The 16,535-nt window shown below is 51.5% G+C and overlaps 1 protein-coding gene across 3 annotated transcripts in view; it reads right to left on the reverse strand.

Annotated features, from left to right (window-relative positions):
* Positions 1–11,514: 11,514 nt before the first annotated feature.
* The window catches only part of ICE1 (interactor of little elongation complex ELL subunit 1), a 48,424-nt gene continuing 43,403 nt past the window's right edge, over positions 11,515–16,535 (reverse strand). For all 3 annotated transcript variants that reach the window (XM_039842817.1, XM_039842816.1, XM_039842818.1), the window contains 2 exons: positions 13,571–13,669; positions 11,515–12,545 (listed from right to left, as the gene is read on the reverse strand). In XM_039842817.1, the coding sequence (XP_039698751.1) occupies positions 12,364–12,545; positions 13,571–13,669 (281 nt within the window). In that variant the 3' untranslated portion in view covers positions 11,515–12,363. The remainder of the gene's footprint in view (positions 12,546–13,570; positions 13,670–16,535) is intronic.

Below are 16,535 nucleotides of genomic sequence, written 5' to 3' on the forward strand. Positions count from 1 at the left end.
GGAGGGGTGGACAGCACCCGTTGTCTGGGTGGTTCTCAAGAACAGCCTCCCCCACCCCCAAAATGTCCTTGGAAGGCAACTTCCAGTTTCGGGTCTGCTCTCTACGTGGGGGGCAGAGCAGGTGGCAAAATTACTTAACGTCACACAAAGAAAAAAATTTAAACATGATTTATACACATTGAAACACTCAGATCTCAAGAGGACCCTTCCACGGGTTCTATGAATGTCTACGGAGGCACAGATCATTTTCATGAGCAGGAAGTTGCCTCTGCCCCTCCCCGGCCAACCCCCCGCTCTAAAGCAAGCGCTGGTCTGATGTCTACCACTGCAGGTCTCTTCCGATTAATCTAGAAGTTTATGCCGATTGAATGATACGGTGTGTACTTTGTGCTGGGCTTGTCCCCCTCAGCAGACCCCTTTGGAGTCTCATAAATATCGTGCGTGTATCAGTACTTCACTCCTTTTTATTGCTGAGTGATACTCGACAGTATGAACAAAGCAGTTTCTCCATCCTGATGGTTGACCATCCAGGTGTGACTATCACGAACATCTTATTAAAGTGTTTTTATGGACGTACATGTTTGTTTTGAGCAACACCTAGGAATGGAATTACTGGGTCATAGGATAGAAGTATATTTAGCTCTTTAAGAAACTGAGTTTGGCGAAGTGGTTGCACCGTCCCATGCTCCCACATCTCATGCTGGTGGAGCGTGTGTTAACAGCTCATTGGGTTTTTAATGTGCATTTTCTTGATGATTAATGAAGTTGAGCAATTTTCATGTGCTTATCAAACACTTTTATGTCTTCTTTTGTGAAGTGTCTCTTCTCCTTGGTGTTTTTAAAACGTAACATAGTACAATATCACAACCAGGATACTGACATTGCTGCCATCGAGGGACAGTGTATATCCCTCACTACGAGGACCTCGCATGCTGCCCAGTGTAGTAACACCTAACTCTCTCCTCTCTACTGCCATCAGTGACCCCCAATAACTACTAATCAGTCTCCTCCTCCTTCTACAATTCTGTTCTTGCAAGAATTATAAAGTTTGTAATATTTTGGGATTGTGTTATCATCATTGTTTTTAAGCTACATTTGCAAGATGTGGAATTCTAGGTTGACAATTGTTTGTATATGTGTGGTGTCTGTGTGTGTGTATGTGCATGTGTGTGTGCACAGGTGTGTGTGTGTGCGTGTGTGTGTGTCCAGGTGCTCTTTGCATTTTTCTTGGTTGGTGGTTTCTGTGCATTTTAGATTTATGGATTGATGTCTTTCATCAATTTCAGATCATTCTGAGCGATGTCTCATTAAATATTTATCTTCCCTCATTCTCTTTTATCCTTCTTGGACTCCAGCTACATATATGTTGGACCATTTGAGATTGTCCCATAAATTAAGACGCTCTCATCTATTCTGTTCTGTTTTGTTTCTTTTTTGTTTGCATTTTTTCTTTTTGTATTTCAGCTTGGAGAGTTTCAACTAAACTGTTCTCAAGTTTATTGATTATTTCTTCAGCTGAGTCACTCATATTAATCACAATAAAATACACACTTACTTCTGATATTGTACTTCTCATTTCTAGCATTTTTACTTGCTTTGTTTTTTTAGTTACTGTGTGTATCCTGAAATTCACCATCTCCTCATACGTAGTTCTCATTTTTTCAAATAAGTCATTTAGCATAGTTCTAGAATTACTAAGTTTAAAAGTAAATGTATCATTACTGCATACTTACTTTTACTCAAATTTCAAACAAGATCTTATGATTAAAAAATGCTTAAAATTATTTCTAATTTCCAAGAAATTATAATTTCTCAGAAAATTATAAGTCAGTGAAAAAGAAATTGAAGAAGATACAAATAAATGGAAGCCTATACTGTGCTCAAGGATAGAAAGAATTGACATCGTTAAAATGTCCATACTACCCAAAGCAATCTACAGATTCAATGCAATCCCTATCAAAATACCAATGACATTTTTTGGAGAACTAGAACACATAATCCATAAATTTATATAGAACCATAAGAGATCCCAAATAGCCATGGCGATCATGAGAAAAAAGAACCAAGTTGGAGGTATCACACTACCTGATATCAAACTATATTATAAGGCTACAGTAATCAAAACATCATGGTATGGGCATAAAAACAGATACACAGAACAGCGGAACGTAATAAGAGCCCAGAAATAAACCCAATCCCGTATGGTCATTTAATTTATGACAAAGGAGGCAAGAATATACAATGGGGTAAAGACCGTTTCAATGGTGCTGAGAAAACTGGACAGACATGTGCAAAAAAAAAAATGAAACTGGACCACCTTCTTACACCATATTCAAGAACAAACTCACAACGGTAAGGTCCGGAACCATCGAACTTCCAGAGGAAAACACAGATAGCAAACTCTCTGATATTGCTATTAGTAATTTTTTTTCTGCTACATCTCCTAGGACAAGGGATACAAAAGAAAAAATGAACAAATGGGAGTATGTCAGACTAAAAAGTTTGCACAGGAAACCATGAACAAAAAGAAAAGACGACCTGCTAAATAGGAGAAGATATTTGCCTATGAAACATCTGATGAGGAGTTAATACCTAAAATTTATAAAGAACTCATACAACAAAAAAGCAATCCAGTTAAAAAAAGGGCAGAGGACCTGACTAGATATTCCCCAAAGACACACAGATGGCCAATAGACATATGAAAAGATGCTCAAGGTCACTAATCACCAGAAAAATGCAAATTAAAACCACAATGAAATATCATCTCACACCTGCCAGATTGGCCATCATCAATAAATCAAAAAACAAGTATTGGTGAGGATGTGGATAAAAGGGAAGCCTCGTACACTGTTGGTGGGATTGCAGATTGGTATAGCCACTGTGGAAAACAGCTTGGAGGTTGCTCAAAAAATTAAAAAAAGAACTACTTTTGGACCCAGCAATTACACTTCCAAGTACTTACACAAAGAAAACCAAATACTAGTTTGTAAACATCTCTGCACCCCTGTGTTCATGGCAGCACAATTTACAATAGCCAAGACATGGAAGCAACCTAAGTGCCCATTAATAGACGATTGGATAAAGAAGTTACGGTTTACATATACAGTGGAATATTACTCAGCCATAAAAAATGAAATCTCACCATTTGCAACAATATGGATGGATCCAGAGGGTATTATGCCGAGTGAAACAAGTCAGTCAGAGAAAGATAACCACTATATAATTTCACTCATATGCAGAATCTAAGGAACAAAAGAAACGAACAAATTAAATGATAACAGACTCACGGAGAACAAACCGGTGATCGCCCAAAGGGAGCGGGGCTGGGTGAAAAAGGTGAAGGGATGTAGAGGTACAAATTAGTAGCTACAAACCATTCTGGGGATGCAGAATGAACATAGGGAACACAGTCCATATTATTGTAATGGCTGCGTGTAGCGCCAGCCGGATGCTGGAGTAATCAGAGGGATCTCTTTATAAATTATAGAAATGTCTAACCACTGTACTGCATACCAGAAACTAATATAAGACAAAATTAAATTTAAAAATAATTTCTAACTTTAAATTAACCTTTGAGCAGACATATCTGCTTTTAAATAATGACTAGAAATTGTCTAGTGTTAATTACTCTTACGGAATTTTATGAGTAAAAGGTTAAAGAAGTCTGCAAGCTTAATGGAAGTACATACCAGATCTGGAACCATACAGAAATGCTGTGAGGTGGTCTGAGGTAAAGTCCACTTAACAAAGTGGAAGTAACCTTGAACTTTTTAATATGTGCTGTTTCCCTTTCTCCAGGGAAGAAGGAAAACTTCACATGTGGACACACGCGCACAGCATGGGCACTGGCTGAGCGGGGGACATGGGTGTTCAAACCAAGGCAGATCCTGGACTGAAGTCAGAGACCTCGTTTTCATCCAGCTCTGCCACTGGCTAGCTCTGTGACCCCCTGACCTCACACCAGAGATTGGGGGGAACAGGGCAGAAGGGCCGCTGAGAGCCCAGGGCCCATGGCCGGGTCTGGGGAGCAGCTGGGGCTGAGCGCGCTCCTGTCTGCCCTGTATTCACCTGCTTCGTGTGGTCAGCTGGCTGTCCTGCTCCACTGGCCAAGAGACACAGCATCTCTCTTCCTCCAAGAAATGCCAGGAGATGATGGAAGTGACTACAAACCAAGTCTGACCTTCCGGCCACATTTTGTCCTGCCTTTGCTCAGTCTGCTGTGGTGAAACACGGGACACAGGAAACACTTTCTCCTTGACCATTGGTACGTCACGAGGATGCCAGGACCAGTGACGTTTCTGTAATTGTACTTCGTGCTTTTCACACGTCCATATTTTCACTGATGTCAAGGTCAACTAGCCGGCCTGTGCCCCAGCATTAGAAGCAGTCACAGTGACAGCAGTCCCTGATCTTCAGAAGGGACTTTGTTTAAATAAATGTAATTTATGTGGAAAAACTATCATGCAAAAGGTTTAAAAAGTTAATCAAATAAAATTAGTGGCACATAATTACTTCAATAGTTAAAGAATATCGTGATATCCGTGCATGACCTTGAACATTTTAAGCGAATTCCCATTCGCCTCCGCCCCCCAGCCCCTCAAAAAACAGAAATAACAATAGCAAGAAAACAATAAAGGCAAAAAGAATCAACGCAACTAATTTCATGAACGGTGACCGATTACCAGCGCTGTGGCGAACGATCGGGGGTATAACTAGGTGAGCCAGGACAAACAACGAGATGAGCCAGGATAACTCGAAGCAATGAGCGCTTTGCTTATGCAGAGAAAAGTCACCTGGGCTGAAACATCTCCTGAGCTCAGTCTCCCCATCCAAACGGCCTTTTTATCAGGGGCATTGTCTGCATTTTCCATAGAATAAAGGTTTGGAGCCCCAAATTTCTTGGGTGACTCTTAGAAAAATATTACTTATGGTACACACGTCTTGCTTCATCACTGCTACGTCAGACAAAAGACAAGTCCCAGGGGCGTGAAGAGACCCGTGAGGTCACGAAAGAACAGACGTTCGCCACTCGCCTGCCCGTGGGAGGCGGGCACGTGTTCCTCGCCCTGTTTTCGCCACAGGCATCCCAGGTAGGTTGCATGGTGACTGTGTCAAACAGGAGGGTCTGATTCCTCAGCGCTGTCTCGGAAGCTCCGTGCTGAAAGTCCCCTCCCAGGCCCTCTGGAGTCATTGTCACCGCCAGCTGACGCAGCCCTGACTCCCGTGGAAGATTTTCCTTAGAACAGGTGCTGAAGCACGTTTGGAGAAAAGAGGGCACTTTGTTAACCTGAAACGTACCGATGTCCTTTCGTTTCTCCTGAACCTGGCTTGTGGGGACGGTGGAGGCCTCGAGGTGGCGTTTGGTCCTGGGTCCATGAGCGAGGCGCGGGCGCCCCCTGCCGGGAAGGCGGGGTGCCCGCAGGCCTCCCGACCGCCAGCGAGGAACTGGCAGGTCGCTGCGTTTCTTACTGAAAACGCTTGCATGGGGCCAAACACAAAAGGAGCCCCAGGCCGCAGGGGCCGGGCAGGAGGGCTTTCCTACCTCGAGAGCTTTTCCTCCTCTCCTTCCTCTCCACTCGGCCAGACTGTGGAGTCCGAGTGAGAAGGGCGTCAGGTGAAAAACAAAACACAAAGCTTCACGCGTGACTAGAAACGAAGCTTTCACAGTAAGCTTTCTTTTTTCTTGCGTGCATTAAAAAATAGGACTGTCCAGAAAAAAATCAGAAAAAAACACAAGGTGAACTTAGTTTTTAGAACTGTATTGATCATGCTTTAGTTTTTCAAATGCCAGGGTCTCTATTTAGAAATTAGTTTTGTATTTCAAAATTGCACCAAAACCCAGAAAACTTACTTCCTCATGCAAATAGGCTTCGTAAACAGAAAGCTGCATCTAAGTGTTAAATCCGGGGGAGCTGCACGTGGTAGGAGTTAAACTCCTGTCTCTTTAAAAATGCGAAATGGGAGGGTCAGGAGCTAGTGCTCTAGTCATCACTGGATTTCCTGCTCCACTGCAGGCTGAATGGATTTTCAACATGCAAATAAAGGCCGGACCGGCGCTCGGGATCCAGGGTGGCCGTATGAGCACCTCACGGGAACTGTCACGTGTGTCCCCGTCTCCTGTGAAGGCAGCTCTGTAGGACAACCCAGAGCAACGGAGCCGGGCGCTCTGACCGCTGGCCTGCGCAGGGGTCCAGGCGTCGAAGCGCTCCTTTGCAGAGGGAGGTGGGGACAAGGGCCACACCTGGCTGTCCCCGGCATCTCTCCCTCAGCCGGCCACACATCCCCGGAAGACACCCGACTCCAGAGCGACTGCCACAGTGGAAGCCAACTCTGCTGTTCTAGATGTTTCTGTACTGACGAGAGTCTGGAGGAAATGAACACCCCACAAGCGGCAGGTTCTCCCCCACCTTGCAGTCGCTTCCCTCTCCTCCCCGCTGCCCCCCAGGGGCGGGGTGAGAGCAGGAGACAAACCATGCCAGCCTCCGAATTCTTGATGGGAGCATCCCCAAACCAGTGTGGCTCGGACCATGGCTTGGCGGGCACAGGGCCTTCCGAGCCTTCCCCTCAGCCTTCTCCTTGACCTTCGTCATGGCCGGGTCAGGGGTGGGGGCCGGCAAGGGGCTCCGCTAACAAAAGAACCCTGCAGGCTAAATGCCTTTCTGTGAAAACTCCGTCCTCTTTCTCCAGAAATGAATTTTTCCTCCAATGGTGAAGCATCAACACAATGTAGGGATACGGGGCACGAGGCCTTTCTCTCCACAGAAACGCACAGCACTGAGCACTTCCTGCGAAGGAAGCTTCTGGTGGTCAGATTTGGGTTGTCCAGATTTGCGAACGTGACTGTTTTCTGTTACAATAAAGTGAGCTCTCAGTTACCTGCCCGTGGCCGATGGCCGGGCCCAGGTGGGCTGTCGCCATGCCTGGGCCAGGAGCCCTGGGGAGGGCGGAGCGCCTGGCAGACGGGGTTTCGGCCTCCTGTCAATCACCCACTGTTTTGCCAACGCCCAGTCCCCTTCCAGGAGTCCTCACGCCCTGGGGGGCCTCACAGTGTGGACAAAGCAGGTGTAAAGGAAGTGGACAGTGGTGCGACATGTTACGTCATCGCAAACAGCGCACGTCCCGCCTCTGAACTCCAGCCCCGAAACATTACTGCGTGGTGGTGTCTTCTTTCCCCCGTAAAGGTTACAGAACTATAATGTGATTATTCCTCGACAATCAGAAGGGCGACTTCATCCGCGGCTCTGCCGTGCTGTCCCTCATCGGGTTTAAGACTCTAACTGGCGTTGGGTTGGCCCGAGTCAGGGCCATAGGGGCCCAGCACCTGCTGGCCAGCCCTTCGCTCCAGCCCTCCGGCTCTGGACAGCCGCCCTGTGAGCCCCGTGGGGGACAGAGCTGAGCGCGGGCAGGCTCCCCACCTGGGTCAGCGCCGCTGTCCCGCACTGCTGCGTCCAGAACCCACGGCCGAGCACGGACAGCCCTCCAGCGGGGCGTCCTGGCACCACGAGCTCCTGAGGGGAACTCTCGTGGTCAAACGTGCTTCAGCTTCTCAGACGACCTGGAGCCCGCCTGTCACCCCTCCCACCCGAAGGAAGGGACAGCTGTCGGCGTGAAGTGTGGGCACGCGGACCCCATCCCACCCTGGCGGGGGCGCACAGCTGCAAGGCGTGGGGAAGCACTTGGTGCATGCTGTCGCCTCCGGGTGATCAGGAGAGGGAAGCGTGGCCGTCCTCGTCACAACACGGGGCGCTGGAGGGGGCACACACCCCGCCCCCCAGCTCCCGTGGGCCTGGGGCCTCCGGAAGGAAGCTGCTGCCCAGAGCCTGGTCACTGAGCTGTCGCCGAGAGCAGGCCCGAGCGCCTGGCATGAGAGGGAGACATTCCAGTGTGTGACCTGTTGCTTTTAATTTTTAATTTACTACACACACAATACACGGTTAACATGAAGAAATTAAATAGCAAAATACATGGGATTACAATTGAAACTATTAAAATGCATATGTAATAATACAAATTTACATGTGAACACGCGGTCGAGGGGCGGTTCCTACGCGCACACCTGGACGCCGCCTCCTCCCCTTCAGGGTTTTCAGCTGGACACCGAGGACACGGGGCAAGGTGATCTCAGAGCAGCAGTGCATGACGACTCGATAGGAAAAAAATACTCTCAAGACCACGGAACATCTTTAAAACAGAAGCGACAGGGAGTACACGCAGCTGAGGACGGTGGGGGCGGCGGCCACTGTCCCCTTCCCCCCACACTCCCAGCGAGGCGGACCGAGAGGGGGACAATGGACGTGGAGAGGGCTGAGCCAGAGCGGGGGGCGGCGGGGGGCGAGGGGCCCAGGGTGGGATGGGTGGCAGCAGCTCTCAGGGTCCCCAAGCGCTGGGAAGCCCTCGCACACACCAGACTCCCTGGAGGGCGTGGGGCGAGGCCGGACCTTGGAGAGCCGCTGGCTGGGGGCCAGCTGGCCAGGCCTGCCCGCCCTCGTCCCCAGTGCACAGGGCCCCTGGGGCAGGGGGAGGTGCGGCCGGCACAACCTGCCCCGGCAGAAGCAGAGGCCACCTGGCCCCGCGTGTAAACCCTGGGGTGGGGGGGGCCTCCTGTCACCCACAAAACCCCACGTCCTTTCATTTTCATAAAACTGAACGGTAGCATCTCTCGACGGCGTTTCACCCACAATTCTATCTTCGCCTACGAAGAACTATTTAACTGCCCAAAGAACTGACAGTGACAGTGACAGTGACGGACCTTCCCAAAGACAAGCCGAGCGCCTGCGGCGGACATGCCATGCGGCGGAAGGGCCCCCTGAGACGTCTCCTCGGAGGCGGGAAAAGGGACTTCCCGCTTCACAGCCGAGACCAAGCCCACTGCATCTCTCCGCACGAGCGCCAGACAAACGAAGAAAGCGTTTAAGCGCGCGGTCTCACTTTCTAGAACGTTCCACATGGAACCGCTTCTGGCATCCGTGGTCTGAACTAGGCAGGGTGACTGAGCGCACGCTCACGAGCTCGATTCACACTGCGGACTCTTTACAACACGGTTCCACAGGAAAGGGACCGAGCGTCTGATGGGGGCTACACAATTAAGTTCATCGCGTTCGGACCTGACCGGGAATCAGGGGACCCGTGGTCGCTTGCCCGCCTGGCCACTTTTTTTTGCCTTTGGTCAAATCATTTTGCTTTAGGAACACTAAGAAACATCCAGAAAGAATTTGATCAAATAGGCCAAGTGTCTGCCTGTATTGGGGGGGATGCTCTCACACACCTGATGTGACACGTTATCCTTCCTACACTCGTCACCGTCTACTTTCGGGGTACTGGGCCCGGACGGTAACGCGGACCCAGTCAACACCCCCAAGAACCGAATGGCCCCCTCCCTGCCGGCCAGGCTCCCAGTGCAGCCGCTGGGGCTCCGCCAGGCGCCCTGCGCGGGACGCTCCGGCCCCCGGCCGCTCTGCAGTGCCCTCTGCCGGCCACAGCGCCGCTCTCCACCCCAAAGCACAGACCTTGCTCCTGCTCTAAGGTAAACTGAGTTACACGGTTACCTCCCGTCTTAAAAGACCAAGTTAGCCATGTGACCAAGCCGTCTCGGGGCAGAAAAACGACAGGCTGACTGCGTGCCCGGGGTGAAGAGCCAGGACTGCCCTGGGGACGGGCGCCAGGGTGAGGCGCAGAGGTCCTGGCCACACTGCTCACTGCCCCTCACTGCCCCCGCCCGCTCGGAACAGCTGCTCCGGCTCGTGGGCCGCTACCACCAGCATGGCCAGGACCGTCGCAGCTGCTCAGTAAGGTCATGGCGCTCGGCCTGGGTGCGCAGATCCTGGACACTTCCTGGTGCACTAACCCGAATCCCCACCTAACTCCAGGTCCAAATGTTCATTCACTTTATTTGTAAAAAATGCTAAAGCCCTACATCAATGTTCTGCTTGAACACCAGGAACTAAACTTAATAACAGCTTAAAACTGCATCGCCCTCTCAGGGTGACACAGCCCCAGAGGCAAGTCCAGGCCTGTGTATCATCGGGTCCCAACGCGGAGCGCAGATGCCGGCAGGGAAACGCCACGCACCAAATGGTCAGAAAAATGGCAACCAGCAGCAGATGTCAGCTGCTAACTACGAACACAGGAAACTGCCGAGGTTAAAACAGTTTTAAACCGGACGACAAATGTCTTCCCTAGGCAACTTTTCCCCAAAACGTGTCTGCAGACTGGCTCCTCTCTCTTCCTGATGTCCCCGTCACTTTGCATTGTTGTCTAAGCCACCTGCTCTGTGGGAAACGCTCAGGTCACCTCGCCCACAGCCATGTGGAACCCAGCGGTCCCCTTCCTGGCTGGCCCGCCTCACCTAACCCTGCAGCCACAGGTGGCCAGCTGCCTGCCTTCTTGGCAAGGGAACAGTCACCGAGGCATTACAGCCGCCTCCTGCCCGCCCTGGTGTTCCCTCCCCACACGCCCCTCCCAGGCAATTTCAAATTACAGGTGGGAAGCTGGGCCACTGAGCGACAACACACACGCACACGCACACACACGCTTCAAATCGCACCCACAGGCTATGGCTTCCAGCTTCTGCCCTATGTCACCTAACTCCATACTGGCCTGTAAAGGCTCCTTGTCACCTCCACCTGGATGTCTCAGTTCCCAGGTCCCAAGCAAGCACCTAGGACTTAGGATCCCTGCCAGCAGCCTGTGTACCTGTTCCCAACCCGAGGAACCCAGGTCGGTTACCTGGGAATCTCGAGTCCTACCTGTCCCCCAGCCCCCAGTTCAGGCACTGACCCTTGCCCCTCGCGTCTCAGCGCTGCCCCCACCGTGACTGCTACCTGACAGGTCCCTGCTTCACCTCTCATCCTTCTCACACCGCTGAACTTTAGTCCACGTGACACCTCCAGGAAGGACACTCGGCCCCTACTTTCAAGGCTGGCTCCTTCCTCTCAGGTCCCGGCTCAAGTGTCACCCACACAGAGGGACCTCCCCGGACCAACATCTAGAGAGAAGGGGGCGCCCGCCACTCTACGGCAAACCTCCATGTTTTCTTCATTGAACTCAGCCAAATTTCTGCCTGTTGATTTTTGGGGTGACCATCAGAGTTTTTCTCTACAGACGGCAGGGTCTCCGAGCCCGTGCTCCTCCCCACGGGGTCCGCGCGGAGCGCATGCTCAGTAAATACTTGGGGGGGGCGGGGGACACACGCATCAGCCAGAAGCTCCCGAGGGCCGTGCGGAGCTGTTCACAAACCTCCGCCGTTTGTTACAGTTACTCTAACAACACAAAGGAGAACAGAGGTCAAGGGTAAGTGGCACAGGGCCGCTGCTGTGACCCGACAAACACGCCCAACCGCAGGGCCAGCCGGCGCTTCCACGCCCGGCGCCGCCAGGAGCATGCGCGGGGCGGGGGGGCCCCGCCGCGGCGGGGGTTCCGGGACGGTGCCCCCCGTCTTTGGCGCGAGCGGCTCCTTCGTCTTTGGTTAGAGCGGAAGCAGCGCCGAGTGCCGCTCTACCGACCCGAACAACCACGTACATGGCTCACTTTTATTCTTTATTATAAAAAAACACATACAAGAGTTTTAAGAAATGATGAATATAAGACAAATCAGAACCACGGTGAGTTATCAAACCCATTTTCTATGTACAAATACTAAAATTCCGAAGTGGAACGTCGGCGACTGAAGCGCAGCGTCGCGCTGGCCATGCGCGCGGCCCGGGGCCCCGCCGTCGCCGAAGGGCAGGGACGCGCCGTCCAGACGAGACCTGCGCGGCCGTCACCCGCGGTCCCGCTTTCCCGACGCGGCAGTTTCGTCCACGCAACGGCAGCGACGCGGCGAGGACGCGCTCAGGTGAGTTTCGAAAGGCTCCCCGCGCTTGCGCTTTCCTGTCGGCTGTGCACTTCACCTGTAGCCCATTTGCAGCTAAGACGTGGAAGAGGCTTCCAGCTCCTTTTCGGCCAATCCAGTTTCTCCTGGGCAGCTGGCTGAGCACGAAGCCCAGAATCAGCTCAGGAGCCAAATCAACGCTTTTACATTAAATTCATTATAAAATGCCACTCATTTTTTAAAAGCGACTAAAAGGACACTTTCTGCAGCAAAAAAGGGCTAAGTTCAAGTGTTTGTTGTTTGACCAGGACAGAATAACACGATCGGTGTGTCATGGAATCACAGCCTTTCGATGAGTGAAATGCGTGGGGCCCGCGGAGCACGGCGGCCCCGCCCACCTCTCCTGCCCCGGGCCAGCGAGGAGCGCGTCCCCGCGTCCCACCTCCGCGCGCTCGCTCTGAAACCAAACCGCAGTTCGCATCTGACAGCTGACGGATCTCTCTGTACGCAGATCATGTGAAGGCACTTCTCCGGACGCAGTGGCCGGCCGCGGGCTAGCCGAGCTCCTCCGCGCACAACGCACTGACTTCCTCCAGGGAGCTGACCACTGCAGAGGGGACGCTGTGGCCGGTCTCTTTGCGCCAAGCTTCTAGGATCTTGGATATTTCCGCTGGATTGCTGGGACTCAAGTCACAAAGCGCGTATACAGCTGCTAGCTGTATACCCCACGGGATATCTGAAAAGAATTTTCACAGCAGTCATTACACAAGACAATGTCTGTTTTTCACAATTTTAATGGTGTCATCTACTAAATACTATTCAAAACCAGAATGCTTTTTGCCAGCAATGAAAATTAAGTATGCAAGGCCGACGGTGAAAAAATGTAAGACCTGTCTACAAGTGGGGGGAAAAAATGGAAAAAGCAGACGCACTCTCTGTGGGTCCCCGGTGCTGGCCTGCGTGCCCGGGACTGCCGGGGCGTCAGCAGCGGGCACAGGGTGGCACACGCCTGCCCCTCACAACCCGCGCCAGCAAAGCATGTGTCAAATAATTATCACCCCAGTAAGTATCCACGGGAAGTGTTTATAAATGGACTTTGGAAATATAAAACATAATGAAATGAGATCAAATAAAAACCTATTCTTGTATCATAGTTTATGATTATAAATTATAGCATGCACCTGTAGCTTATGTGCTAGGATAGATAATGGTATATTAGAGTTCTGATTTACTGTAAGTTTAAGAGCTATTTAAAAACTTAAACTGTAATTCACTGAAATAATTTAGTTCAAAACTTTAGGTGTTATTTCACGAGCATTTATTATTAACTATTCATTGCAGATTTTCGCTAGTGGTGCAGTGCCCGAGAGGGCAAACGGCTACTTCTGAAACTAAACAACATCGCAAAACCCACATGTGCGAGCGTCGGTGCTGAAAATGTGGAAAGCAGCCACCGCATCTAAGATGTCCCCCGCTCCACAAGGCCATTAGGGGAGCAGAGTGGGCTCCTCCCAAGGACTAAAACGAAAACAAAAATAAAAGTCTAAGGCTAAGAGAAACACAGCGATTTAGAAGCAATTTCAATTAGCCACAAGGTGTGGCCCGGGGCCAGGAGGAGCTGAGCTCTGGGTCAGCCATCAGCGCGTCGGTGACAACCCTCCCCCTGTGGCAGTGCAGCAGAGACAGGCAGAGCGCGGCCTCTGGTGAGGCTCAAAGCCACGTGCAGTACAAGGGCACGTGACCTGTGAGCAGAAGGCCTACCTTCCTCCCGGGCGTGCTGGATGAACATGCCGATGACGGAGCTGATGTTCTTCACGGCAGACGGAAACCCTTCCTTCAAGCCCAGCTGGCCTAACCGACCTGCGGAAGAATGAACCAAATATAAATGATCTTTGGTTAAACGGTGATTAACTTTTCACTAGAATTTCATTTTTTTTCCTTTCATAAAACACTAAATACACTAAGCTGAACGACCCTGAACTGAGAGGTTCAAATGGGTCCCTGTTAAGTGCGAACAGGCTAAACGGCAAGGCCTCCGGATGCAGTAAAGCACCTCTCTCTCAGGGTGACCAGAATGACCGGTCGTCTCTCCTTTTATTCCCACCTGCAGACGCTCCGCTTCCCAGGAAAGTGAATTAGCAAAGGAATTAGAAGAGGGAACGAATGTTCGGCAGGCTGGAAGTGAAGGGGCCGACTCCACGGCCGTGGACCCGCCTCAGGCTCGCTGCTCTGACGGAACACGGAGCTGTGGAACACGGCTGTCGCATGGGGTGTGGTCCTCAGACCCCATGGCGTCCTCAAGGTCAACACTACTTTCCCTACAGCACCAGGGGTCTGTGCCTTCTCCCCAGTGCTGGGAGGTGGCTGACGGGAGAGCCATGGCTGGTCACAGACCCTCCGCACCAATCAAGGTGCCACGCTGCGTGGAGGTCACTGTCCGTCACCGGGAGCTTGCACACGAAGCAGCCAATTTCCTTTAAGACTGTCCTTGCTGGAACGGCCAGTTGTTCTTAATAAATCTCGCCCCCGAAGCCCACGGCCTAGGATGAGGTGGGGCGTGCCAGGAGGCAGTCCCCCTGCACACCGAGCGCACGGGTGTCTCCAGGAGAAGCACTTGTGCAGAGGCTTCAGACGCAAGGGGGACTAGCTGCCCTTTCCAGAAACACTCACTTTCCCCTGAAGAATGACTGACAAACTACAGCTATTCGGACTGAAGCAGGAAAGCAGCTCGGAGAGAGAAGCAAATACGTGGTGGCAACTGTGCTGGGCTGTCTTTAACCATGTGACACAGAGGCCTTTGATCAAAGGGGCCTCACGAGGTCCTTCCTTGTGTACCCTACCTAGTTCATCTATGATGATAGCTCCTTTCCCGGAGCAGGTCCTCCGCCTAATTTCTTTTAGACAGTGAGGGGGAAGGTCAAAGGCTCTTCCTGAGTCTTGTGTTTCCTGACAACCACGAGCTTAAAACAATCAAGATCCCAAAAGGCATATTTAGGGGGGCAAACTCTGTTCTCCCACTCTATAAACATCTCCCACGTTTGTCTGTGATCCTAGTCCAGCGACCCCCTCTCTATTTTGACAGGACAGTGAAGGGATTGTGGTTCCTCTGAAGCCCCTGCAGGAACTAGCTTCAGGCTAGTTCCATGCACCCTGAACGCTGTGACTGATGGCAATCACTAAATTCCTACTGATCCACGCATACCTGGGTAATTTCTCATCCAGGATGCAACTGTAAGCATCTGGGGAATTCCTAGGTGGGCTTTCACTGAGGCTGAGAAGTAATGTGCTTCAGAGAGCAAATTCCAAGTCGCCGATCACTCTTAAACATCCGTGTGCAGGCCCAAATGCTACCTGCACGCCACCGGGCTGGCCTCTAGAGTCTGTCAAGTGACTTCGATGCGTACCTGCGAGCAGAGGCATGGACAGGACGCACGCCTGACACGCGGGGGTCGGCGGCCATGGAGGTGTGCGTCCGGGCAGTACCTGACAGCAACGCGACTCCCCTTCTCTCAGCCCCGAGCGCTTGATGGACCAAGCCCTCGGGGCGGAAGAGGAGGAGGAGGAGGAGGAGGTCCCAAGACTGAGGGAGAAGGCTGGGTGAGACTTACATTCTCGATGCCTCGACAAAGTCGGGGGCAGACTTCCTGAAGGATGGGGAGGAAAGTGCCCCAGGAGGAACGCGAGCCCAGGGCGGCTCAGCCATATGACAACCCAGAGAAGAAGGTGGTGCAGGCCCCTGGGGACGCGTGCGGGGGCTGAGGGCCTGCAGGGAAGGTGGCCCGGCCCGGACCGAGAGGGAGAGGGAGAGGGAGGGGGAGTCCGATTTTAATGCAGGTGCGCTGAGGGAAGGGCGGGCTGAGGAGTCCAAAGAAAAGCAGAGAGACTTGGCCAGAAAGTGGACAGAAACTGGCAAGTCATGTTTTCGCCGGGCAATCAGACATTCCTGCTTTCAGATAAACTATTAACACTCTTCCTAATTCACACAGGGGTTACCTTATCTTGTGGCGTTTTGCTTGGAGCCTGAGAATTTAAATTTTTCAAAAGCTTCTAAGGCAATTGGGACAACCAGCCAAATCTGCTGAGCAGTCACACAGGGGACTGGAGGAGACCCGCACGGGCCGACCCTCTACCAGAGAGAGCAGCTGGCTCCGCAGGGGGCTAGAGTCGGCCACTGGAAACGGCCTTCCGCCCTCGCTTCCTGTCACAACCAATAAACACAAAAGCAACAACCAGTGCGACAGTGACGGCAACAATCAGATGTTTTATAAATGCGACTTTAAAAAGCACCAGATTCTTTTGAAAATTCCATAGATGTCCCATCTAGGTCAACACATGTATTTATAGACTTCACCTCTCTCTTAATTTCTTAAATTCTCAAAAAGGTTTTGCGATTTAAGAAGAATTAGTTCAAAGTATGAACATTCTTTCCTGAATCCATAAGAGAAGCTACTTGAAACCAGAATTTCCAGTCATACAGATGCCACCTCACTGCTGAAAACGCCATCGCCGGCTCTCCTGTGTCCTTACTGGTTCCTGTTTGGGGTGGAAACTGTTCTTCAGGGCACCCTGAACTGAGAAACTCAGCAAAAAACGCCCCGGGAAAGCACCGCCCCGAGCAGCTCGCTCGCTCCCCTTCCCGGGCCTGCGTCCATCTTCGCACGGACCTCGTCTCCTCCCCACGCTGTCACGTTTGCTAACGTGACTCCAAGTGAATTTCTGATGATTT

Source organism: Pteropus medius, unplaced genomic scaffold (assembly GCF_902729225.1).
Source record: "Pteropus medius unplaced genomic scaffold, Ma_sr-lr_union100, whole genome shotgun sequence".
Classification (NCBI taxonomy): domain Eukaryota; kingdom Metazoa; phylum Chordata; class Mammalia; order Chiroptera; family Pteropodidae; genus Pteropus; species Pteropus medius.